Genomic DNA, 26,862 nt, shown 5'->3' with positions numbered 1-26,862 from the left:
TTCCTGGTAAGCCTGCTGGCTGCTGTGGCTGTAGCCTTGGCCCCGGTCTCCTCCTCCTCGGAGCTAACTGCATTGGATTGCTCTGGTTTGCTTTTAATTGGGGTTACTTTTCTTTCAGCCCTGTCACTGACCGCGCGGTGAAGCGGGCGGTGCCCTCGGCTCCCCCCTTCCCCAGCCGGGGAGGGGCCGGGTACAGCGGCAGATGTACTTCCTCCCCCGCCTGGACCTGCCTCCGCTCCTCCCGTGCCTCTGCCCTCAGGGTGGCTGCTGGGTCGTGACCGGCCTGCCACCTGTTTCTCCCCTGCCTCTGCCCTCAGGGTGGCCGGTGGGTCATGACCGGCTTGCCCCTGTTTCTCCCCTGCCTCCGCCCTCAGGGTGGCCGCTGGGTGACCGGCCCGGCCCTGTTCCTGCTCTGCCTCCGCCCTCAGGGTGGCTGGTGGGTGGTAAGCGGCCCGCTCCTGTTCCTCTCACGCCTCCGCCCGCTGGGCGGCCCGGGGAGGTGGCAGCAGAGGGGGCGATGGCTGCTCATCCCCTATTCCCAGCCCCACCGTGGCAGCGCGGAGGGGAGCTGGCAGTGGCCACCTATCTCCCATCCCCTGCACCGCACCGGCACGGGGCAGGGAGGCGGACTGCCGGCAGCAGCAGCAGCGGAGGAGGGAGCCAGGCTCCCCCCACTTCCATCGGTCCGGCTGGCCCCTGGAGCGACAAGGGGTGTGATACTCTTTCTCGCAAGTCAGGCAGTCTTTTTTCATTTGTTTGTATGTCTCCTCCCGATTCAGGGATCTAGAAAACAATTCTGCATACCTGAACTCATCAAGCCTGCCCTGGGCCCGAAGTTCTACTAGCAATTCTCTGATTCATTGGTTGTCCAAACTACTTAGATACATTCATTTCCCTCCCCCACTCAGTTTCAACACAGGCTGCACCCATAACGACAGCCTGGTGCGTTCCTCTTGTGTTCAGAAGGGTTCGTTTCCCCATTAGGTCGTGCCAGTTTTTTAAGATCAGACCCAGCAGGGAATCCTGCAGGATTTTTGGGTTAGCAGAAGACGCAGGACCCATATTTTGCTTATAAACGGAAAAGAAACAGCCAGAAAGAAAGTTCTTAGCCTAGAGTCTGGCGCGAGAAATGAACCCGCGATTCCCACACCACAGCAGAGTAAGGGAAGCAAAGCTTACAAGAGCACGCGCGCGGCTTAAAACTCTAGCGAGGCTCAAACCACCAGTCCTCAGATAGTTGAAGTCATGCCCCTAACCTCTGAGCCACGGCTCCCCCTGAGCCACTGACGAGCCCCTGTGAGTAAAAATAGCGAGAGGCATCCCCCTCTCACAGCCACCTGCAGGAGCGGAGTGGCTTGTCAACCACCCACCCCCTTTTATGGCCCCCCTTGGCCACACTTCCGCCCTACCCCTGGTGATCTCCCCTAAATGCTAGCTAGCAATAAAACCATAAAACCATTCCTCTTTGATTTTACCTCTCCTTCTGTTTTTCTGTGGTAGGTTTTTCAGAAACACCCTGGTTTTTGCAATCCTGGATTGCTGCTTCCTTCCTGTAGTGCCGTCGAGAGCGGGGTGCAGCGGGGTGTTTCTCGATTCAGAATTCAATCTTGGGGTTCCCTTTTCTTCTGCCTGGCTCACCAAGAACTGATGCCTTAAAAGCTGGTAAAAATAAGAGGCAGACACAGCAGTATAGGTAGAAAAGCATATTACGTTGGTTTTAATATGATCCCAGATGCCCCTTCGTCAAAGGTGGAAAACCTACCGAGGAGCACACTCCCTCACAGCAGCCAGTGTGGTGCCATGGTTTAGATTTGTGACAGCGTTGAGGACACACCAGTGTTTGAGCTACTGCTGAGCTGTGCTCGCACAGCACTGAGGCTTTCTTGGTTGCTCCCTTTGTCCCCATCACAAGTAGCAGGCTGGGGGTTAGCAAGGGATTGGGAGTGGCTGCAGTCGGGACAACCAACCCAAACTGGCCAGAGAGAGACAATCCATGTCATCTGATGTCATGCTCAGCAATGAAAACTGGGGAATTGTCTCTCCAATGCAGCCATTGTTCAGACTGACTGGTCATGAGTCTTCTGGGGGAAGATGGTAAGTCTTTGCATCACTTGTTATGTTTTTTTTTCCTTCTCTTTGGTTAACCTGTCTTTATCTTAACCAGGAAGTGTGATCATTTTTGATCTTTCAAGTCGCTCCCTCATCCTGTAACAGAAAGGTCCAGAGTTTGCAGAGTGAAAATCTAGGTACAGACTATTAACCAATGTCTATTCCTTGGCATCCAGGCACAAAGAAATGCAACCATTTTTGGTATTTGTTCCTTTCCATATTTTTAAAGAAGCAAAAGGAGGTGGCTTTTCACACACCATGCCCTTGGGCTGTGGAACACCATTTTTTGGGATTATGTGTCCAAAAATGTAACCAGGCAAATGCATGGGAGCAAAATCCATTGAAGGTACTCAAACACAAAGGTATCATTTATAGCTCATGAATCCCTGGAGACTGAAGCAGTCTGAGAGAATATTCCTCTGTGGTAGCCATGATTCTGTTCTGGTCCTTGGGAACTAATTTTTAAGCTACTGTTGGAGCTGGACAGAATTCTGGGCTGCCTTGACTATTGTCAGCACATGCCAGCACACTGCCTTGACTATGATCCAGCACATCCATCCTTGGGTTCCTATGTCCTTACATTATAATGTGACATTTCACTAAACATTTTCATGGAGATGTTTTAACCCCAGCTGACAACTGAGCACCACACAGCTGCTTACTCGCTCTCCCTCTCCAGCAGGATGGAGGGGACGAGAACTGGAGTAGTACAAGGGAGAAAATTCATAGGTTGACATAAGAACATTTTAATAATTGAAATAAATAATGATGATGAAGAAGAAGATGATGATGAAGAAAAGGAATTTTTAAAAGTGAAAATAATAGAAAACAAGTGATGGAAATTAAAAACAACTGCTCACTAACAACCAATTGATGCCCAGCCACTGCTGAGCAGTGGCCCCCAGCCTACTTTTCTCTAGTTTATGTGCTAAGCAAGTTGCAATATGGTATGAAATATCCAAAGACTTAGGAGGAAATCTGCAGGATAAACGAGACGTGAACACAGAGAGACCTGCTCAGATTTGGTCTTAATCAGAGGCATTCTGCAACTTTAGACATTTGCTTGTAATGTTTGATTTATCAGTGCAAGGAGGTAGGTTAAATGTTTCTTAATGAACTCAGTCAATCCAGGCATCATCTGAAAAGTTCCAACATCAGACTTTGCAACTAGGTTTCACTGAAGAGTGAACTTCCGTGACCTCTTTCAGTGTTCCATGCTCTTTTTCATTGCACCTTGCATGTAAGGTACACTGACTCTTTAGACTAGAAGCTGTTAAGGAAGGATGATTATTTATTATTTAATCGAGGTGTACCTACCTACCTGGGGGTACCTGTAGATCATGTGATGGCAAAGACCTGCCTCGAAATGTTTCACCCTTAATAAAGGAAAAATTGAGAAAGAAAAAAGGGGAATATTGTGTCCCTCTTTTTAGGTAATAAAGGGATTTTTCTAAGTCTGAACTGAGTTTCCTCAAGCCCTAGCCTCAATACAGGATTCATCCCTATGAGAGGTTTGTGTCTGTTCTGGAGGAAGAGTAATTCTGCTTTCCCTGGATCTATCTGAATATCATTTGCAGACTGCAGCCTGGAGGAAAAGAAGCTATTGAGGCAGAAAATCATCAGTCCAAGCCCTAAAAGCAGGTCCTGAACTTTGATTGTCTCACAGACTGTGCACTTAGAGGCCAAGAAAAGAGAAAATTTTAAGCAAAATAAGAGCCCAGAAAACCAGCTCCATGCAGCATGGATCTGCTGTCATTCCACATAGGAGACTGGTCAGATGCAGAGGTCTCCAAGTGCTGCTAGCAGGAAGCCTGAGCACAAAAACCTGGTCAGGAGAAAAGAGCTATCTGGGGGTAGCAAGTACACAGGGTTTAAAGAAAACTGGTGGGAGAATTGAGGCAGGGTGAGGGCACAGCCTGTGGGCAGCAGCATCTGGAAGGGGGCTGTGACCCAATTTCTGAGCCCTTTCCGGGGACTTCGGCCTGCAGAGGAGGAAGGAGGAGGGAGAGATACTGGGAGGTGCCCAGGCAAGGTGTCCCATTTCATTCCATGCAAAGACACACTGTGCTGCTGGAAAGGAAGGGATGTACAAAGATCAAGGAGGTGCTTCTGAGGTGTTCCCTTTCTGTCCCTAAGGGGAAATGTATCTTGGCTAAAATAAAGAGCAATTGAAAGTAACAAACAAATTTAGATGAAACAAAACATGTATTTATAAAAATAAATACAGCTAGCTGGAAAATACAGAACCATGATACACCAATTTTAAAAGGATTCTAGACTACTTGCTTCAGCCATTTTTTTTCATTTAAGTTTTTATTGATATATAAGGAAATTTGAATTTACTGGAGTCATTTATATATAGCCTCACTCTATTGGTGTGATAATATGGTAAGATCCTTATGTCTGTGTTGGGTTATGTAAACTCAGGGGGAAAATATCAAAAAGGTGACATTAATTCCTTTCTTTACATGATACTTGTCTCACCTCTCTCTGTTTTCCTCTCAACCCTCCAAGCGGAAAAAAAGATGTGCCTGTTCTTATAGCTCAAAAAATTAAACAACAGGCTCCAGAATCAATGGGACATTCCTCCACTACTTTTCTACTGCTGGTTGGCTTATCCCATATCCAAGGGGAAGTGCCAGGGCTCACATTGTCATGGATAAGCCAAGTGATTTCTCCAGATGGCTGTTCAGCAAGTCTTGTGCTGGAGAAGGTGAGGTGCTGCAAATGTGCTGTTTCCTCAGGTGCTCTGTGGATCCTCTCTTTCCAGGCCTCTGGCTAGACACATTATTTGCCCACTGATGCCAGTGTGCTGTAGAACAAAAGGTCAGGTGCAATGTGGCTGCATCAGAGGAGGGGACTCATATGGACCACATCCCTGAGCCTGCAGCACTGGGATATGCACAACCTGCACTTAGGCTACAGAAATTTGGACAACTCTGGCTGATGTTCATTTAGAGCTTGTGCTGAAAGTCATATACTGCTTGACACGGTAATTGTACCAAGAGATTGGTCATTTTGTGCCCCAAGAAGCTGGATGTCTGCACAGCTGTTTTAGCACCTGAGATCCAGACTTTTCCATGTCACAGGCTGCTCCTCAAACGAGCATGTCAGACAGCAGTTTCTCCTTTAGGCCAGTTCTCAGTGCTGCCATCTAATGCAAAACAACTCTGTCTCCTGTTCAACCTGAGACTTACACCCTTAATCTCATCAACTAACCAATTAATCCCATCAAGAGTTACACAACTGAAATTTTTGCTGCAGTCCCTCACTCAATCTTCTCCTTGTCCCCATCTAGGACCCCAGATTCTGGATCTGATAGAATGAACACTTTTGATTCATGTTCTATTGTTACTTGTGTTGGAGACTAGACAGTGCTCTTAAACATTTCATATTTTCCTGGGCCATGGCTGTTAGTGTCACCACTTGATTTTGGGGCAGGGGAAGGAAGGACTTTTTGAACTGTCCTATCTGAAGAATGTCATAAATTCTTATGTTTCAGCTGTGAACTGTTTCTTGGAAATGCATTACTGAGAACTGACAGATAAAATTCTTATGCTTTTTTAAGATGCTGATCTTCAGCCATATCTGGAGCAGATGAACCTAATTGAGGAACAGGTTGCAGCTCTGGAGCAGGCAGCTTATAAATTGGATGCTTATTCCAAAAAACTTGGTAACTATTGTCCTCCACTTTTAAGACCTAGCAGGCAGCTTAAGAGCAGGCAGCTTATAAATTGGATGCTTATAACTTGGTAACTATTGTCCTCCACTTTTAAGACCTAGCAGCACAGTGCCTTGCAAGGGGATTTGAAAAGAAAGAACGTTTAGCAACTCTAAACTGCAGAGTTGCCTATGGTGCTTTTGAGCACAAACATGTGTGAAGTGATAAGCTTTGGGAAAAGGTTCATGTAACATGTTATATTATGGTGGACTAGTACAGGTGTTGCTCAACTACAGCTTATTAGTGAGGCTTGATTTCTTTTCTATGCTATGCACTGCCTCATATTTTAAAGATTGATGTTCAACCTTGCAAATATAGGGGTTCATAAAGTCCCACCAGGCACCCAAGTCCCCTTGGCTTAAATTAATATTGATGTTTGACTTTAAAAAGATGAGTTCTTAAAAAAAAAAAATGTACAATTATATTTGGTTAAATGCAAAAACGTAAAAAAGGATCCTGAATGATATAGTAAATTAGCTCACAGGATACAGTACCTACCCACTACTAAAATACTATTTTTCTTTCTGCAGAAGCCAAGTACAAAAAACTGGAGAAACGATGAAATTACAGCAGTCTATAAGCTGGATTTGGGCAATGAATCAGACTGATCTCTCTGGCTTTGCACAGCAGCGATTCTGTATGTTGACAAGGATTTGGTTACAGCTAACATGGAGACTGGGAACCTTTTCCAGCTATTGAATGCAGTAGGCTGTATTCAAGCTTAAGGCTGAATAATATTTTCCTCTTCTCAAGGGGTACTGTTGCCTCAGTTCTGCAGTGAAAAGTAGAAGCTTGTCCATAACTCATGTTGATATTGGCTATATGTGTGTTAGTCCTGTTTTCCACATGAAATACGTGGTCTAGGGAAAGTCTTCCATAATCTGTAAAGACATTTTCCCTTAGTAGCAGCAGGTCCTGGACTTCAACTTTTGCATCACTGAGCTCTGTGTTGGGAAGATAGCTGGACCTTTGGGCTTAATGGGTGGAGTGTTGAAAATACTTCATTTTGGTATCCCCTTTTATCTGTTGGAAGTAGAGGGACTAATTACTATAAATTAGTATACTACTAATACTTTAGTATACTATTATATATATTATATATAGTATATATAAATATTATATATATTATATATACTATATATCTAACATATAGTATATACTACTGTATATACTATATATATAGTATACTACTATATATATAGTATATAGTAGTATACTATATACTGTAGTATACTACTATAAATTAGAGGGACTAATTACTATAAATTACAATAGATTTGCTGCATTTATTTCTCTGGAATCTCAAGTTCTGTTGGAAAGATTACACAAGTTTTTTTTTATTTTTTCAAAGGGGTCTGTTAAAAAAGACAAACTCCTTCAAGGTACTGGCGAAGGTAGAAGAGAACATCTTTTAAACTCTGCATCAAGTATTCCTGCAACTATATTATTTAATGTCTGGACCTCAGGTGAAATTTCAAGACATACTACTTTATCATGTGCTCAGTTAACTTAGCAGATTCTTTCTCTAATGTAGTAGTTTTGAAGTGGCATGCTTAGCAGAAAAAGCTGCTTCTCTACTAGGTTAATAATGTTACAAGTTGCAGATTTGGCAGAGCCCTTCCTGCTGAACAGATATTCCTCCTACTCTAAGGATATTTTTTCTGTATTGACCTTAAGTGATTCAATCTGGCTTTTGAGTAAGAGTTGCAGTTGAACATCATAAGTGCTGATATGCAAGAAAGGAGTAGTTCAAACTTTTTAGAACGTTTAAAAAAATGTCTCCTTAAAAACAGTGAAGCAGATGACTTTTTGAGAACCTTCACCATCACTTTGAAAATCCTGGGTTTGAAATAGAAACAGCATTTCTGTGCTCACCGTGTTACCTGGCAGGACTGCAGAGGGACACAAGGAGGCGCCATGCCAGCAGGGAAAACCACAGATCCAACAGGAAGGGCACAGTGCGAACCAAGTCTTGTTCTTGTTGAAAAAGTTGCTTTTCTGTATAGTAAATACAGTGCCATTTTAAAACTACAAGGATGAAAACTTCCAGGGACTCTGAAGTGAAACCCTTCTCACCATGAATTGTCAGCAAGTGTTTAGTGTTTTCAGGTAAGAGAGGTAAAAATAGTGAGTTCCTTCCCAAACTCTTGAGTATCCCACCTCCCAGAGGCAAAAATGAGAGGAGGGGTTTGTCCCACAAGTGACTTTTTATTGAGAGGAAATTTTGGAGGCCAGCTTCCTGGCTGGCTGGAGGATTGTGTGACAGTGGCATCCCAGTTAGGCCCAGAGCTGACAGATAATGTTCCCATTTATGTCTCTGAGTAACTATTGCCCTCCCTGCCTGAGGGATCTCTGTGTCACTGATAGAATCCAAATCATGTCAAGGATGGCAGGTCCTTGGAGAGTAGCAGCATAGAAGAGACATAGGTGTGTGTGTGTGAACAGCATTGTATTGGGAAATATATAGACAGTCCAAAAGCAAAGCCACGGCTTGGTTACTGCTCAGGTTTCACCTGGAGAGTCCCTGAGAAACTGCAGAGGTGGTACAGAGGTACAGAAGGAGATTAAAGCTCACTGTTCTCTTTTGCGGCATTTTTTGGTGGAAGGTAAGTGTAAGAAAGTAGTGGGTTCTTCAAGGGAGGAGCAGGAACAAAACAGAAAAGGGAAGGCTGATGGATGAGAGTCAAGGGACAAAGTGTGTCATCAAAGTGGTCTATTCAACCACTTTGGAGCTGAAGCAGTTCTTGATGGCTTGGACTGCAACTGCAAGCCAGGAGGTGAAAATCAGCCTAGCAAATAGAGCTCTTTTGGCAGAAGCAGAAGAGTTCAGTTCCAGAGGAGAATTCTTTTTACCCAGCATGTTAAGAGAGTTCTGCCCAGCTGCTCTAACAGGTTATTCTGAAGTTATCCAACTTTCAGAGCAGTACTTTGTGGAGAGATCCACAGTCTTCAGAATCAGGACACATGGCTTCAGCCCTTCTCGAATCGCAAAGCCCACTTCATACCATGGTGGAGTCTCTGGGTCCTTAAACTCTTTTCTTGCTGATCTGCATTGGCTGCCTCCTTGTCTTTTCAGCATGGAGGAAGGTATCTGGAACAAGGAAGGTGCTCCCTCATTTGTTCTGGCAATTTTAGTCATGGGACAGCTAAAGAGGAAGTACAGAGTGCTTTCTTTTTATCTGGTGAGAGGACTTCTTTCTGTGATAGTTGTGGCTTTTTGCCTTAGCAATGCCATGCTACCAATTCACGGTATGTATAGCTTATTAATCTTTGAAAGCAAACAAGTTCTGCCTGTTTCACATAAACAGTTAATGCCATTGTGGTAATATTACAGTTGCTGTCTTTTCCCACAGAGCACAGATTTTGCTCTTTGTCCTCACTGTCATCAATATATATTGTACATTGGTGGGAGTGTGATCAAGACAGGAAATGTCAGTCATGGATCTGTACATGTATGTTTGGCATTTCATGTAAACTCCATTTATGATTTTTTTCCTGATTGTAACATTGCTCTAGCGATCTTTATGTACTTCATAAAATAATGGAAAGATGCAAGCTGGCATTCAGGTCGAAAATGGTAGTGGGAGGATCCTGGTATTTAATTTGTTCCTTTTTTCCCCCCACACTGAACAGCTCTGTAACCACAACTGGGGTTGTGACAGGTCCCATAGGGTCAGTGCAGCTTTATCCTACATGGAGAATGGAAGTTTTTAGGTCATTAGCCAGCCCATTCTTCAAGCCATAGTACATTTCATATAAGTGAAATGAAACAGATGTGCACAAGACTTGAAAGAGATTTTGAAGTATAAGCTTTGTGGACACAGGTTTTTCACTAAAAGATGTTCTGGAATCTCAGAAAAACAATTCAGTATATTACTTCTTTATTTTGCAGTATAAATTGTAATTTCACAAACCTTCATTATAATCACACAGAAGGTGACCCATCTGCCCAGTCATTGATAAACTCCATCCCACCACAGTAAACAATATGTATTGGAGCAAGAATACAGTATATGATCATCATTTAACACAAAAAACCTCAATGTTTTATGCTTGCCTTTACAAATTGGTCACAAACAAACAGAAGATACAGAGGAGAGAGGTACATCAAGCAGAGTCTAAAAACCCTGAAGTACAAGCATCTATTCCTGCTCTGCTGAGAGGATCAGGTGATATGGACAGCAGCAGCTGGGATCTCAGAGAAGTAGTCCAGACAGCCTGGCATGTCAGGAGCCAGACAGGAACCAGAGCTGGGCGAGGTAGATGAGCCTGTGTAATTTTGCACAGGGAGCTGTGTCCTTCCCTATGCAATTGCCTACTCTGTTAAGAGCTGGCTGTGTTGATTAAAAAACACCATACAATTTTCTTTTCTAAGCACTCTTCTCTCCATAAAGAGAGAAGTTTCACTCTCAACAGGTCGGGGAATGACTGTCATTCAGCCAGAGCACTCATGAGTTTGGGAGCTGGCAAGTGTCTTCACTTGGCTAACGAGGAACAAAAGAGACCTCATAGTCTGCCGGTATTCTTGTCAGACTGGTGGTTATGGGGGTGATATCAATGTCTTTGTGATCTATAACAGGTTTCAAAGTAAAGTTCTGCAGGATGGATGTTAAAAATATGAATATCTCCATCCGGGCCAGACCTTCTCCTGCACAGACGCGTTTTCCTACAAGCAAACAAAAAATTTTAGTCACTGTTCCATGAAAGTTCAGACATGTCAGAATGCACAGGCAGCTCTGCAGTATTTTGGGGAAGCAAGTGAATTAAACTAGGAATTAAGGGTCTAGAACAATGAGAGTGCTTGGTGTGTGAAGGCAGTTGGAAGGCTCTGGTTGTTCATGTTCTGCTGCTGATTGATGAATGGTCAGTTTGAGAGACACAAGTGGCATGGCTGAGTCCCACTTCATACACATCTTGTAGAGGGCATTGGAGGAGCTTTTGATTTTGCTAAAAAAGGAAGTCAACTGCAACTCTAGTGCAGGGGTTAGAACTGCCCAGAAGTGACTCTAGCAGATGTCACCTGACATCACTGTACAGACTATGGCAATGGAGCCATGAAACCTTCAGAGAGATTGCAGGAGAGGATAGTCTAGGATCTGAAATAGAACGAGGTCTTACCTGTAGAAAATGGCATGAAGTGGTCACTCTTTTTAAAGGTACCATTTGCATTCAAGAAATGTCCTGGGTCAAATTTTTCTGGGTTTGGAAATTCCTTGCTATCATGTAGGACAGCACTCAGCATAGGTACTACCATAGTGTCCTGAATTAACAAAAAAGAAAGGTACAGTGGAGATATGTTAAAGCAAAGAGGCACTAAGAAGTTTCCTGAACTAAATAGAAGGTTAGTCAAAGTTTAACCAGTTTTCAATGAACATTTAATGCATGAAAATATATGCCATTGGCATGGCAAAGATATTTTTTAAATGAATTTTAATGGTGAGTCTGTCTAGAGTATTTAATATTACTTCCAAACAAATTGCAACTTACATGGATATGAAAAAATTAGAAAGCTCAATCTTCCTCTTCACATAGAGTATTAAAAAGTTTTTTCCTAACAAAAGGGGTTGTACTCAATAACTTCCAGAATCCCCTTCCAAAAAAAAATTAGTTCAATATCACATTTCAGTGCTTTTGAAAATTAAATAAAATAAAAAGAACAGAGCACATCATTGTTTTCAAGAAATTGAGGACCTTTCTCAGGAACAGACCTTGGGGATAAAATAGCCTCTGAACTTTGTGTCTCTGACCACAGCACGTGGGACATTAAGAGGAAGGAAATCAATGTATCTCTGGATTTCATGGATCACAGCATCTGTATAGGGCATCTGGCTCCGATCCGACATGCGGGGGCTTCGGTCTCGGCCAATCACAGAATCAATCTCCTTCTGCATTTTCACTGTTGGGAAATAAGTAAGTGTTAAATGAACAACCACCCCATCTGTCTGCCTAAACATCTCCCCATGTTTACAATAAAATTTGCTTTTAGCCCACCAGGAATACATGAATCTGGTTAGCAGTAACATCTCCTTCCTGTGAATAAAACTAATACACATTTCCACACTGCAAAGACATATTTCCTTAGTCAGGGGACTATTGCCACATGTGGCAGTGACAGGGATTGTCCCAACTCAAACCACAACCTATTAAAAAAGTGTTAAACTTTATTTTCATTACCTACTATCTCTGGGTATTTATGGAGAATCAGAATTGCAAATCTCAGTGTGAGGCTCGTGGTCCCTGTTCCTGCGAGGAACAAGTCGAGTGTGGTTCTGCTCAATGTTTCAACAGTGAATTTTGAGTCAGCATTCCCTTTCTCCTGCAGGAAGATGTGGCAGAAGGTTTTGAATGACAAAGCCAAGATGTTTGTTTGTACAAGCAAGTCCTGTACACATAGTGTAGGTTTATAAACACATCTAATGTCCTTTCAAAAATAGGACACTCACTCACTCTCCAGAACACCAGTGTTTATGGTACGTTTACTGAATAATATTATGAACCTTTTTTAATGTGGAAGGAGCATTGAATTATGTTAACCAGATTGGTCTTCCACTTTCCTCACTTTGTCTCATGCTGTTAATTCTGTTAAAAAACCCTCAATTATAAAACGGAGAAGATAAAATGAAGTCAATTGTGTCAAGAAGAGCAAGTTCCCTTCTGTATTTGTAAAGACCCAATGCCCTGCTGCAAGTAAATAATGTGATTTAAGCAGTGATTTCCTTATAATCCAATATATCTGTACTGTTACAGTACCTGTTCCATTTTGTTAAGAAAAGCATCAATAAAATCTCGAGGACAAGTGGGATCCAGGGTTTTCTGGTGTTCCATTACGATATCTGTTGTAAATTTATCAACTTTTTCAAAATTTTTCATGATTTGTTGATGAGGCCCAGGTAAATAGTCCATGAGAGTTGGAAAGAAATTATATAGCTGTAAAAATAAAATGATGAAAAAGCACATTCTGATTAATGTGGATACAGTAAAATGTTCCGTGGGTTGTAACTATGAAAATGGGGCAATTCAGCTGTGTTGGAACAGTAGATCTTTATTACTCAGGATTTTATAGCAATTTACTTTATGGTTTCATTACATTCAGGCATAGATGGCATTATAGCAACTTTTGCAATGAAAGCCTTTGGACATACAATGGCTATTCCATAAGGTAAGAAAAAATCAGCAGGAATTTGTTTAACTGCCTACTTCATTTCGCTTCACTTCACTTTTGAAATTTAGGAAAATCCACTGCCATTAAAAACTAATAATATTAAAAAATATCCATTAATTAATAATAGCTAACAAATGTGTTACATAAAACCACACACACCTGTGTTTGTATAGACGTCTGGAGCTTCTGGTTTTCGTCTATCCAGTTAATTAAAGCTAGAAATCTCTTGTCCTCATAGTCAAAGCGATCCCCAAAGACGATGGAGCAGATGATGTTGGAAACAGCATGGACTAGGAAATTGCCAGGGTTGAAGGGTCGCTCTGCAACAACCACCAGAAAAAAGGTATCTTGCTTTCAGTATTTTGTGGATCATCCCCTCCTGTGACTCTACAGGGTAGTTTCACATCCTCTGGAGGTCTGAAGTGACATTGACTTACATGCTACCAGAAAACACATGTACAGGGTGAAAGCAAGGGGGTAACCCTATACCCTGCCCTCAGAAGCAGCTTATATCCCTGTTCCCATTGTTCAGCCCCACCAACACTGGGATGTATTGTCTAGTGTTCAGATGGTCTAGACCCAACCCCAAATATATGCAAATGAGTTCTCTGGTCACCCACTTCTTCAAGATCTGTTTGCACAGAGCTGCAGGGGACAAGGTGAAGAAGCATGTGTTACTTGGTTGTCCAAGAGTGTCCAGCACTGTCTCCATAGCTGAATTCCATCAAACCCTTGGCTCTGTGGCAAAGCTATTCTTTTTGCCACTTGCTGTCTTGTTCTTCAAGCAGAACAGGTTAAGGGGCACTTTCCAAGCCTCTCTCCTATGTTTGTCCTCCATACTGTCACAGTGCCTTTGACTGACCCACTGCCAGCACTAATAACTTTGCCTACAGTAGCAGGGAGCAGAAACAGCAGCCATATGCCCACTCCTTGGGTCATTGATTTTGTGAAGCAGCCCTACTCCCCTCATTGTCTCCTTGCAGATATGCACAGTGTCTCAGCAGACACAAAGTCCTTATCCTACCATGTGTGTTCTTGATCCTCTCCACCAGAAAATGAGCTTCCTCCTGGATTCGCTCCTCAATGCCCTTTTTCCCCATCCCAAAATCTCGCAGGGTGGTGAGCGCAAATCGTCGCAGCTGCTTCCAGGTCTCCCCATTGCTGGTCACAATGCCTGACACAGGGAGGAAAACAGACCTTCATGATGAAACAGATTTTTTTCCTTCAGTGAGAACTACTCAGTAAGTACTCAGCATGCAAAGATACCTCTCTGTGGAGTTGCACTGCAATTGCTATATGCCCAAAAGTGTACCTTCTCTGCAATTCTGAAGGTGACTAATCTGATCCATCTGTCACAGCACTTTGAATAAAACTGACTTTATTCCCAGGATAAGAAAAGCTCTGTTAGGAAGTAAGTAAGAAGGTAATGCTGGTACTGAATTGGTCTTGGGCACAAGCACAAGGCCTTTACTCTGACATGACAACTACTCAAATATTCTGCTATACACTTTGGCAGAGCATATAATTATTGACAATATACATAATACCATGGAATATGTGCTATAAATGCCATACCAGGGGCTGACCTGGTGAATAATCTCATGACCTAATCTGGAGAATGGCCCTTACTGGGTCAGACTATTTTTTTTTTTTTTTTTTTGCTGTGGACTTTAGGTTTGCTGGTTCCTTAGCTGTGTGGCTATTTAGAGTACTCTCAGAAATGGGAGAATGAATGTATGACCATAGAGGCACATTTAATGTACAAAATTTTAGCCAGGGCTCAAAGCATGCTGAAATTAAAAAATCACACTGTGAAGACATCCTTGGACATCAAACAGTTCTCTGGGGGGCCAGTTTGTATCATAAGTTGCGTTTTGGTCTTGAATTGCTAATTTGTCAGCATAAAAGTAGAAAATTAAATCTACAATTCCCTCCTCCAGTGGTCTCTCAGCTATGTTCCTGAAGCACTGAAAGCTTCTGGTTTGTATGCTGGCATTACCAAGGACATACCTGTGCCTTGGAAGAGTTTTTTAAACAATGGTAAAATGTTTCTTCCGCTGAAGTCATCTCCTTGATCCACCAGAGCTTCTTTTACAACATCATAGCCATACAGCACCACAGCCTTCTGTGGGCCCAAATGTACTGTGAAGACAGGACCATACTTCTCACTGAGCTATAGGAAAGAAGAACACAAAGAATAACATGACTGAAGGATAATCATGTGAAGTTTGTAGCAAAGAGGTCTGAGAGGTGATATGCCATTGTCCCAGCACTGCTGAGACATGACATTGATGAACAACAGTGCAGAGATCTTTCAGCTATGAGTTACAGACAAGGGAAGAGGGAATTGTAAAGAAACAGGGAATATGGGTGGAAGTGGCAAGTATCCAGTCCAAACCTGAGAAAATAAAATAGCCCTTCATAGGGCTAGAAAACATTTGTGAATGCCTTTCTGCAGGGCATATTGGATAACAGTTTACATGAGCTCTAAAAGCAATAATATATATGAATGGAAGCAAATGCCTGAAGAGTTTTTGAGCACAATCTGCAAAGCTGTGTCTCAAACAGGGATATTTTTGCCATCAAAAATGGCATAAGTCAGGGAAGGTAATGGGCAGCACATTTCAACTCCAAAAATTTTTTGCTTCAATTCCTTTGCCTGCTACTTTCACTCCCAGGAGATCCTACATATATGCTAGGGAGCAGAGGCAGCAAAATGGATCAGGGTTCTCCCCCCAAAGAGGGCTGGGCTGTGTTGTCAGCATGGTGAGGAGTTGGGCACAGGAGGATTGTATTGCAATAGCATCAGTGCCTTGATTGCAAATCCACTGCAAATTGTAGTATGGTAGTATAGATTGTGAGGTCAGCACAGGACTCATTGGTATGATCATTGCCAATATATAGACTGATTTGCAATATACTGACTTAGATATATATGTAGACTTCTAAGACATGGACTTAGAAACAAAAATTATTGCAATATATAGACTTCAGAAGGATGTATATCTGGAAAATCTTTTGTTTCTGTTTGAGTCTAACATTTAGTCAATGCAAATTAAGCTGAGACCAGCAGGACTGGACTTTGCTTTATATGCAGTGAAGACACCACAGGAAAGAAGGAGACAGTGCCTTACCCTCTTCAAGCTTTCAGGTATATTCCGTGGGTTCACCTGGAGCAGGTTTCCAATAATGGGGAGTGCAATGGGACCAGGAGGCTCCTTCCCTTTTTGAGATCCGCTTCTCCATGTGGCAAAGAGAAGGCATGAGATGCAGACCAGCAAGAAAATAGTGGTCGTTCCCAGGGGCTCCATGGTAAGCTGAGGAAGAGAAGCCAAGTGTCAGAAAAGCCTAATTCTGGACCTGTAAATCCATGCTTATTTATATGCTGTGATACCAGAGCATGTGGTTGGAATTAGCCAATAGTGCCTTTCTATTCCTGCTGAGATATGAGTTTACTTATTAATCTGCTCATGAGAAGAATGAACGTTACTGACATTTACTTTGTGAGTTATGTAATTGTCCTAAAGCAATCGTAATTCAGACTCAGCGAAGCCACAGTAGGGAAACAAAAAAACAAGGGATGAAGACATGTAAAGAGAGGAAGATGATAACAGATGTAGCTTAAGAAGGGGAATGGAAATATTAGTGGAATTAAAAAAGAAATAGAAAAATTGGTTTTATGACCTTAGCGAGTCTCTGTGTAATATGAAAGAGACATAACATTACTCTTAGCATCATCCTGAATGAGAATCTGCAAAAGAAGTTTGGTTAGCTCTGTTTATCTGTGATCTATGAAACTGGTGCTCAAAGGCAATGCAGTGGATAATGCTGGCAAGAAAAGTGAAGTATGTCAGTTACAGAATATTCTAAGTTGGAAGGGATGCACAAGGATCATCTAGTCCAACTTGTAAGTGAATGGCCCCTACAAGGATCAAACCCACAACTTTGGCATTATTAGCACCACTCTTTAATCAAATTAGCATCACTCTTTAATCTCTTTAATCCATTAGCATCACTCTTTAATCTCACTATGAGTTCTCTGTAGCAAAATCTCTCTGGACAGTTCTGCTTATAACAGCTTCCTTTTCATTCATTCTCCCTCCTCCCCCTCCCACCATTCCCTCTGTGTCTGAGAAGCTTTATGTTTGACAGCCCCAGATCCCTAGCAGGGGAGAGAAGTCCTCTATTCTATGCTCTCTGGGTAGGTCTTGCCCCACAGCAGAGTCCTCGCCCATCACCACATAGGCTCTGGTCACACTCTGACCACACTCCTGCTCTTTGCTTCAGACAGCTGGGTCTCTGCAAAGCACCTGCTGATAATGGATGAGCATTAAATGGATGTCAGTATCCTCTGGCAGTGCCTGTTTCTCTTCACACACTAGAAAGGGAGCTCATCCAGATTTTCAGACAATTAATGTCAGATGAGGGATGTCACACCCAAACAACCACATCAGGGACCATTTCCATCAGAAAAACAGGCTCTGCCACCTGCCAAGACTCAGCCTATCCTATTCCATCATTTGAGACACATAGCCAAAATGATACTGACCCCTTAGATGCTGTGATGCTGGATGGATATGTTGACGTGCATATAATCTGATACATCCTGACATATCTTATGTATCCTTACATAAGAATATATGTATATCTAAATCTCTTCTTTGTGTTGCTGGTAATGGTAACACACCATGACAGTAATTTGTCTTCCTCCCTGAACTCACTGCCTTAGAACTTGAGTCCACATTTGTTCAACCATTTTTTGAGTATTCAAGTGTAAAAAAATAGCCAGATATTCTGTAAACACCCCACTTCATTTTCTACTGAATGGTCAAAATGGGGTTTTAAGGATGTGCACGTTTTATCTGTAGCCCAATTAGCTGAGTACTAGCAGATTCTACAACAGCTAGGAAAGAAACATGTCTTGCTGAAATTTAGATATTAAAAAGATGGGCATTCAATTGAGCTGACAGGATCTATTTTGAGGCAGATGACTCTAATCCTCTGCTCAACTCTCCTGGTCCTAATGAGGTTTTTCTATCAGCAACAAATTTTGCAAATTCTAGTACAATGGGCACTGCTCTGAATAATGCACACCAGGGTATTTAAAACCAGAAGTGGGCAGATGAGTGAAATGGAAAGGAGCCTTCTATGCTCTGGAGGGATGATTACATTGCTGAGAACACTTACTTTTATGGCCATCAAGGAAAAACTCCTGTTCTTTGCATTTTCTTTTCCTTCAATTTTGTAGATAAAGTGCCTTGCATTCCTCTATTGGCAACCCTGAGGGTGAACAACTGCTTGTGAAGCCCAATGCGCTGGAAAAGCTGGGCTTTGCTTGGAGCATCATCCCACATCCAGACATGGCCTTTTTATTATTTATTTAATTACTCACATAATCCCTGAAGGGTTTCAAAATGGTGTTAGGAGTAAGGCCAGAGCTGCTTGGAGGGATCCATGAGTTTAACTGAGAAGAGATTTAACTGCCAAAAGTCTTGGGTCACCTCTGATGACAGAAAGACAGGGATTAGTTGAGTGGGAAAGGCTATTTGAGTATGAAAGGCTTATCTGGGTATGAAAGACCCATCCTGATGCAGTTCACATTCACAGGAAGCACCTCAAAGACTCTGCTTTCTTCCCAGCTGTCTTCCCAGTGTGGTAGGAAAGCAGATGCTGGGGGCTCTGGTCTTGCTACAAATTGGCACCATTCTCTAGCTCCACCTGTGAATTTAAGCTCCAATGGACAGGATGGGATGCTGCTGTAGGAACCAGTCTTTCAAATTCCAGACCTTCCTTTGAATGCCTTCTGGAGGCTGGTGCTTTGCTGGGCCTGCCTGGTGTCACATATAGGCCAGCTCCCAGGATTCTGTCCTGCATTTATACATACATAGCCTTTAATCTGGGACCTGCTATTAATTCACCTGCTTCTGTTGTCCTGCAGGTTAGCTCTGTGAGAAAACAGACACCTTCTTATCCTCAAAACAGCCCCTTCAAGTGTATTCACAGCCTGCAAAGGCGTACTGCATCTGGCTCCCTCACAGCAGCCTGTGTGGTGCCATGGTTTAGATTTGTGACAGCTTTGAGGACACACCAATGTTTTAGCTACTGCTGAGCTATGCTTGCACAGCACTGAGGCTTTCTTGGTTGCTCCCTCTGTCCCCAACACGAGTAACAGGCTGGGGGTCAGCAAGGGATTGCGAGTGGACACAGCTGGGACAACCAACCCAAACTGGCCAGAGAGAGACAGTCCATGTCATCTGATGTCTTGCTCAGCAACGAAAACTGGGGAATTGTCTCTCCAATGCAGCCATTGTTCAGAGGCTGTCTGGTCATGAGTCTTCTGGGGGGAGGTGGTGAGTCTTTGCATTACTTGTTTACTTTTTTCCTTCTCTTTGTTAAACTATCTTTGTCTTAACTAGGAAATGTGATCATTTTTGATCTTCCAAGTCGCTCCCTCATCCTGTTACAGAAAGGTCCAGAGTCTGCACAGTGAAAAGCTGGGTACAGACTATTAACCAATGTCTATTCCTTGGCATCCAGGCACAAAGAAATGTAACCATTTTTGGTATTTGTTCCTTTCCATATTTTTAAAGAATGTGGCTTTAGGAGGTGGCTTTAGGCTTTAAAGGAGGTGGCTTTTCACACACCATGCCCTTGGGCTGTGGAACGCCATTTTTTGGGATTATGTGTCCAAAAATGTAACCAGGCAAATGCATGGGAGCAAAATCCATTGAAGGTACTCAAACACAAAGGTATCACTTATAGCTCATGAATCCCTGGAGACTGAAGCAGTCTGAGAGAATATTCCTCTGTGGTAGCCATGATTCTGTTCTGGTCCTTGGGAACTAATTTTTAAGCTACTGTTGGAGCTGGACAGAATTCTGGGCTGCCTTGACTATTGCCATGATCCAGCACATCCATCCTTGGGCTCCCATGTCCTTACATTATAATGTGACATTTCACTAAACATTTTCATGGAGATGGTTTAACCCCAGCTGACAACTGAGCACCACACAGCTGCTTACTCGCTCTCCCTCTCCAGCAGGATGGAGGGGACGAGAACTGGAGTAGTACAAGGGAGAAAATTCATAGGTTGACATAAGAATATTTTAATAATTGAAATAATTAGTGATGATGAAGAAGATTATGATGATGATGAAGAAGAAGAAAAGGAAATTTTAAAAGTGAAAATAATGGAAAGACAAGTGATGGGAATTAAAAACAACTGCTTACTTACAACCAATTGATGCCCAGCCACTGCTGAGCAGCGGCCCCCACCCTACTTCTCTCTAGTTTATGTGCTCAGCGTGTTGCCTTATGGTATGAAATATCCCTTTTAATAGTTGGGATCAGCTGTCCCAGCTGTGATTCCTCCGAAATTCTTGTGCTACCCCAGCCATGTTGCTGTCAGGGTGGTAGGAAAAATAGAGGCTGTGCAAGCACAGCTCAACAATCTCTAAAACATGCCTGAATTATCAACACTGTTTCCAGCACAAATCCAAAGCATTCAACCCATTCAAAAGCAGGACAGCAAGTTGGCCGAGTAGCCTGTGAAAATCATCTTGCCTGTTTAGCTGTGAATAGCAACATCTCAGCTACTAAGCTTTTACTGCCTTCAGACAGGACTTTCCTTAGTCCCATGTAGAAAATAACAAAATCAACCTCTGCCTTATTTCTGTCAGCAGTTTGACAGAGGATCTGCTGTGGTCAGCAAGTATTAAGGTTCAGTGATATCTTCAGTATTCAACCATTGGTGTAACACCCATATATGTAAAATGCTACACATTGTACTAGAGATAAGATACAAACCACATCATTAGCTTTCAGATCACAGAAATTATGATAGATCGAAAAACTTGGTTAAATATTTATGTATGAACTTGCCAGACCCAAAACATAACTCAGCTGGAAAAGGATGAAGTCAGTGAAGTTCATCAGTCATTCGCAATACATGGCAAATGTACTGCTTTTCAGTAACCAGAAGGGCAAGGAAATGAAGCTGATAACAGCCTTCTCTGGACCTGTACTGTGACTCCACCAACAGTAAATCACTGTGTTGCTGCTATAACCCATCGCTCAGCTATAATCATTGCTCAGTAGAGCCAATGTGCTTAGCTCTAGACTATATTCAGCATAAAGAATGATTAGGAATTTCCCCAAGCCAGGTAAAAAAGAGTCAGGAAATGGGAAAAGTCAGTCAGGTGCCACACATGATAAAAATAGGCACAGAAGTGAAGTCTGTGGGTTTCAAAGAGGATGTCTGAGCTTAGCAGAGTTCCTGAGATTCCTGATCTCAGTTGCCTGCACAAGCACTGGAGCTCCTCCTGATCAGCTGCAGAACCACTGTGGTGTACAGCAGGTCATCCAAAAGGTCTGTGCTCTGGGAGATAAAGAAGCAAAGGGGCAGCATTATCAGCTGTCCCCAGCTGTGACACTGTCATCACGGGGCAGAGCACCCACTGTGCCTTTCCAAAGGCTGAGCAGGGAATCTGCAGGACAAACAAGACTTGAACACAGAGAGACCTGCTCAGACTTGGCCTTAATCAGAGGCATTCTGCAACTTCAGAAAGTTGCTTATCATCATCACAAAAAATCATGGAAACATGTAACATGCTGGTAGTCTGTATGCTCTGAAAACAGTGCATATCATTAAGAAAAATGATAACAGAAAACTCACCAAATAATTTAAAATTCAAGAAGAATTCAGCAATCATTAAGTAACAAAACCTTGTGTTAACAAACCTTGTGTTAACACTTCATGATATCAAATAACTACAGTGATAAGGGAAACATGATAAATCATGCATTTAAAACACACATCAAAGCAGTAACTGATGCTAACAACAAGTGATAAAATATAAGCCTTCAGCAAGCCTTTCAGTCCTGCCAGCAACAGAAGCACAGAGGTAGCAGAGTGGCTTGAGAAGTTAAAGGAGGAAATCAAAGAAACACAACAACCGCAAGAAAGGACCCCACCAGAGTGGCATGGCCAGCACTGGGCTGTTCTAGCTGCAGGATAATGGTGGAGCAGAAATCCTCACCTTGGTGACACCATCTCCTTATTGGTTGTGTAGATAGGTAAGCTACAGCAGTTTCCACAGCACCATGGGAGGAGTTCCTAGTGCAACAGAAGACAGATGTCTGCAGGAGAGCACACCATTGCCTAATCTCATCAGCTTAATCTTCCAGACCACTTCCCATTGATGGATTTACATACTTTCTTACTGTTTGGGAGGTTAGTTTTTGAATGAAGAAAAGAAACTTGCAACTCTTTAACATCAAATGTACAGGTATTGGGATCAGTCAGTCAGGCTTTTCTCCTAAAACTTGCCAAACTACAGCAAGTAATGAAAGTGAAAATCATGTTTCTCTACTCTAATGGGTAAGCAAAGAAATGAAGAATACCTTGAGAAAGAAGAGCTGTGCCAGAAGCTGTAGAAGAGCAAGAGAAGCATGTTTACTATACTACAAGTCAAAGAGAAATGCAGAAAGCCTGGGGCAGGATGGAGAACATTGCCTGGGAGGGACCTTTCTCAGGTAGAAGTCAGTGCCAGACTGGTGAGTACGTGTGGGGCTGTGGGATACAAGGACAGAGACAGGTAGGACCAGGAGGACTTGCCTTGGCCAAGGACCCTGTCAGTCCCTGTGTGAGGACCTACACCAGCTACATGGTGACAGAGAGAAAAGTAGAAATTGCAGGGTCAAGGGGGAGTTTCTAGGAAATCAGGCACGAAGTGCTGTGGCACTGAATGTTGAGCCATTGCATCATTGGTGACCTACACCCCACAAATAATAAGAACTTGCATGAACTCAGAAGCAGTATCTGGGTAGCAGATGAACAAGCTCTGTTTTCCTGGTAGGACTCAAGCAGCAATGGCTTGAAAGTTAACATAAAAGATAAACTTGTCAATGAGCCAAAGGCAGAGTTCACTTGATTAAAATATGTGAGTACTTCATGGCGAAGTGAGATTTTCTAAGATAATAATTGTATTTGTGTTTCATTTAACGTTTAATACTGATTGGTTCAGAGCCCACAGGGACCATTCTCTCCCATGGCAGCAGTCTGCTTTCAGGGATCCATCCTGTTGCCCCATTCCAAAGAACGTAACAAGCTCTCCTAGTCCTCCCTCATTAAAGGTTTCTTGCATGGGATCACTGGCTAAACAGGGCCCATGTAAAGACTCTCCTGCTTCAGATCTCATCCATGTCTCCCTCAAGTGTGAAAGGGGGCTCATCCTGCACTCCCAACCATCACCCTCTCCTGCACACATCACCTCCTCTGGAAATGGTGATGCCTAATGCATTCTCTCTCATAAACATGAAAGATGTGCCCTATGCTTTGCTTTTCATTTGTTTGGAATAGTGAAATTGGAGAACATTAACTATGATTTATATGAAATATATGATATTTCAGAGAAAAACTGTCAGAAAAAAGAAAATAAAGTATCTAGGTATGTATCTCTGCCTTCTTTCTCTGTGACTTTCAGATACAGTTCTTAATTGAAGTAAATCTCCCAGTAGTGCAAAGGTAAAGGATGCAGAGTGATCCATATGTGGTACTGTACAATACATTCTGATAGTACTCAACAGCTCAGATGATACAGCTGCTAAAAGCAAAACATTGCACAGCTTATTTAATGTTTAACAAGGACTTGGCAAGAATGATACTTGATTTATCAGTGCAAATAGATTATTTATATGTTTCTTAACGAACTCAGTTAATCCAGGCATCACCTGAAAGGTTCCAGCGTCAGACTATGCAACTAGGTTTCACTGAAATGTGAACTTCCATGACCTCTTTCAATGTTCCATGACCTCTTTCATTGCATCTTTCATGTAAGGTACACTGACTCTTTAGAGTAGGAGCTGTTAAGGAAGGATGATTATTTATTATTTAATCGAGGTGTACCTACCTACCTGGGGGTACCTGTAGATCATGTGATGGCAAAGACCTGCCTAGAAATGTTTCACCATTAATACCGGAATCTTGGGAAAGAAAAAGAGAAATATTGTGTCCCTTCTTTTTTAAGTAATAAATGGATTTTCCTAAGTCTGAATTGAGTTTCCTCAAGCCCAACCTCAATACTGGACTTATCCTGGGAAAGACAGACTTTGCTACTGGAAAGGAAGGGACGTACAAAGATCAAGGGGGCACTTCTGAGGTGTTCTCTTTCTGCCCCTAAGAGGAAATGTATCTTGGCTAATATAAAGAGCAATTGAAAGTAACAAATAAATTTAGATGAGACAAAACATGTATTTATAAAAATAAATACAGGTAGCTGGATAATATATAACCATGGTATACCAATTTTAAAAAGATTCTAGACTACTTGCTTCAGCCATTTTTTTTCATTTAAGTTTTTATTGATATATAAGGAAATTTGAATTTACTGGAGTCGTGTATATATAGCCTCACTCTATTGGTGTGACAATATGGTAAGATCCGCATGTCTGTACTGGGTTATGTAAATTCAGGGGAAAAAGATCAAAAAGGTAATATTAACTCCGTTCTTTATATGATGTTTGTCTTACCTCTCTCCTTTTTCCTCTCAACCCTCCAAGGGGAAAATAAAATAGTGCCTTTTCTTATAGCTCAAAAAATTAAACAACAGGCTCCAGAATCAATGGGACATTCCTCCACTACTTTTCTACTGCTAGCTGGCTTATCCCAGGTCCAAGGAGAAGTGCCAGGGCTCACATTGTCATGGATAAGCCAAGTGATTTCTCCAGATGGCTGTTCAGCAAGTCGTGTGCTGGAGAAGGTGAGGTGCTGCAAATGTGCTGTTTCCTCAGGTGCTCTGTGGATCCTCTCTTTCCAGGCCTCTGGCTAGACACATTATTTGCCCACTGATGCCAGTGTGCTGTAGAACAAAAGGTCAGGTGCAATGTGGCTGCATCAGAGGAGGGGACTCATATGGACCACATCCCTGAGCCTGCAGCACTGGGATATGCACAACCTGCAAATAGGCTACAGAAATTTGGACAACTCTGGCTGATGTTCATTTAGAGCTTGTGCTGAAAGTCATATACTGACTGATAGAGTAATTGTACCAAGAGATTGGTCATTTTGTGCCCCAAGAAGCTGGATGTCTGCACAGCTGTTTTAGCACCTGAGATCCAGACTTTTCCATGTCACAGGCTGCTCCTCAAACGAGCATGTCAGACAGCAGTTTCTCCTTTAGGCCAGTTCTCAGTGCTGCCATCTAATGCAAAACAACTCTGTCTCCTGTTCAACCTGAGAATTACACCCTTAATCTCATCAACTAACCAATTAATCCCATCAAGAGTTACACAACTGAAATTTTTGCTGCAGCCCCTCACTCAATCTTCTCCTTGTCCCCATCTAGGACCCCAGATTCTGGATCTGATAGAATGAACACTTTTGATTCATGTTCTGTTGTTATTTGTGTTAGAGACTAGACAGTGCTCTTAAACATTTCATATTTTCCTGGGCCATGGCTCTCAGTGTCACCACTTGATTTTGGGGCAGGGGAGGGAAGGACTTTTTGAACTGTCCTATCTGAAGAATGTAATAAATTCTTGTGTTTCAACTGTGAACTGTTTCTTGGAAATGCATTACTGAGAACTGACAGATAAAATTCTTATGCTTTTTTAAGATGCTGATCTTCAGCCATATCTGGAACAGATAAACCTAATTGAGGAACAGGTTGCAGCTCTGGAGCAGGCAGCTTATAAATTGGATGCTTATTCCAAAAAACTTGGTAACTATTGTCCTCCATTGTTAAGACCTAGCAGCATAGTGCCTTGCAAGGGGATTTAAAAAGAAAGAAAGTTTAACAACTCTGAGCTGCAGAGTTGCCTTTGGTGCTTTTGAGCATAAACATGATGTGTGAAGTGATAAGCTTTGGGAAAAGGTTCATGTAACATGTTATATTATGGTGGACTAGTACAGGTGTTGTTAAACTACAGCTTATTAGTGAGGCTTGATTTCTTTTCTATGCTATGCACTGCCTCATATTTTAAAGATTGGTGTTCAACCTTGCAAATAGAGGGATTCATAAAGTCCCACCAGGCACCCAAGTCCCCTTGGCTTAAATTAATATTGTTGTCTGACTTTAAAAAGATGAGTTCTTAAAAAAAAAAATTGTACAATTATATTTGGTTAAATGCAAAAACGTAAAAAAGGATCCTGAATGATAGAGTAAATTAGCTGACAGGATGCAGTACCTACCCACTACTAAAATACTATTTTTCTTTCTGCAGAAGCCAAGTGCAAAAGACTGGAGAAACGTTGAAATTACAACAGTCTATAAGCTGGATTTGGGCAATGAATCAGACTGATCTCTCTGGCTTTGCACAGCAGCGATTCTGTATGTTGACAAGGATTTGGTTACAGCTAACATGGAGACTGGGAACCTTTTCCAGCTATTGAATGCAGTAGGCTGTATTCAAGCTTAAGGCTGAATAATATTTTCCTCTTCTCAAGGGGTACTGTTGCCTCAGTTCTGCAGTGAAAAGTAGAAGCTTGTCCTTAACTCATGTTGATATTGGCTATATGTGTGTTAGTCCTGTTTTCCACATGAAATAGTTGGTCTAGGGATAATCTGTAAAGACATTTTCCCTTAGTAGCAGCAAGTCCTAGACTTCAACTTTTGCATCACTGAGCTCTGTGTTGGGAAGATAGCTGGACCTTTGGACTTAATGGGTGGGGTATTGAAAACACTTCATTTTGGTATCCCCTTTTATCTGTTGGAAATAGAGAGATTAATTACTATAAATTTACAACAAATTTGCTGCATTTATCTGGAATCTCAAGTTCTGTTGGAATGATTACACAAGCTGTTTTTTTATTTTTTCAAAGGGGTCTGTTACTAAGGACAAACTCCTTCAAGCTACTGGGATGGGCAGAAAA

The 26,862-nt window shown here is 42.3% G+C and overlaps 2 protein-coding genes and 1 long non-coding RNA gene across 4 annotated transcripts in view; 2 read left to right on the top strand and 1 right to left on the bottom strand.

Annotated features, from left to right (window-relative positions):
• The window catches only part of PKD2L1 (polycystin 2 like 1, transient receptor potential cation channel), a 311,230-nt gene that overhangs the window by 90,229 nt on the left and 194,139 nt on the right, over nucleotides 1–26,862 (top strand). The window lies entirely within an intron of this gene.
• Nucleotides 9,695–16,346, bottom strand: LOC146435388 (cytochrome P450 2H1-like). Of its 2 annotated transcripts, none has more exons than XM_085065369.1 (9): nucleotides 16,127–16,346; nucleotides 15,003–15,165; nucleotides 14,019–14,166; nucleotides 13,152–13,317; nucleotides 12,581–12,757; nucleotides 12,005–12,146; nucleotides 11,539–11,726; nucleotides 10,949–11,090; nucleotides 9,695–10,496 (listed from the first exon to the last, which is right to left on the bottom strand). In XM_085065369.1, exons 1-9 carry the CDS (start codon nucleotides 16,301–16,303, stop codon nucleotides 10,315–10,317), a joined length of 1,485 nt encoding a protein of 494 aa, XP_084921495.1. In that variant the 5' UTR covers nucleotides 16,304–16,346; the 3' UTR covers nucleotides 9,695–10,314. The 2 variants fall into 2 exon arrangements, with proteins under 2 accessions (XP_084921495.1, XP_084921496.1); XM_085065370.1 differs by having other exon boundaries at nucleotides 13,152–13,312; nucleotides 14,017–14,166; nucleotides 16,127–16,343.
• On the top strand, nucleotides 24,994–26,752 carry LOC146435387 (uncharacterized). The gene is made up of 2 exons (XR_014853214.1): nucleotides 24,994–25,711; nucleotides 26,214–26,752. It is a non-coding gene; the product is annotated as an uncharacterized LOC146435387 (long non-coding RNA).

Source organism: Lichenostomus cassidix, chromosome 6 (assembly GCF_008360975.1).
Source record: "Lichenostomus cassidix isolate B80296 chromosome 6, HeHo_3.0, whole genome shotgun sequence".
Lineage (NCBI taxonomy): Eukaryota > Metazoa > Chordata > Aves > Passeriformes > Meliphagidae > Lichenostomus > Lichenostomus cassidix.
This window is presented reverse-complemented; position numbering and strand designations above follow the sequence as displayed.

Excerpts from the sequence above, each read along its gene's own strand:
- LOC146435388 (XM_085065369.1), bottom strand. The coding sequence starts at position 16,303 with ATGGAGCCCCTGGGAACGACCACTATTTTCTTGCTGGTCTGCATCTCA. Across the intron at positions 15,166-16,126 it reads TACCTGAAAGCTTGAAGAGG|CTCAGTGAGAAGTATGGTCC; the intron begins GTAAGGCACTGT and ends TCTTTCCTATAG. Across the intron at positions 10,497-10,948 it reads CTTCATGCCATTTTCTACAG|GAAAACGCGTCTGTGCAGGA; the intron begins GTAAGACCTCGT and ends GTTTGCTTGTAG.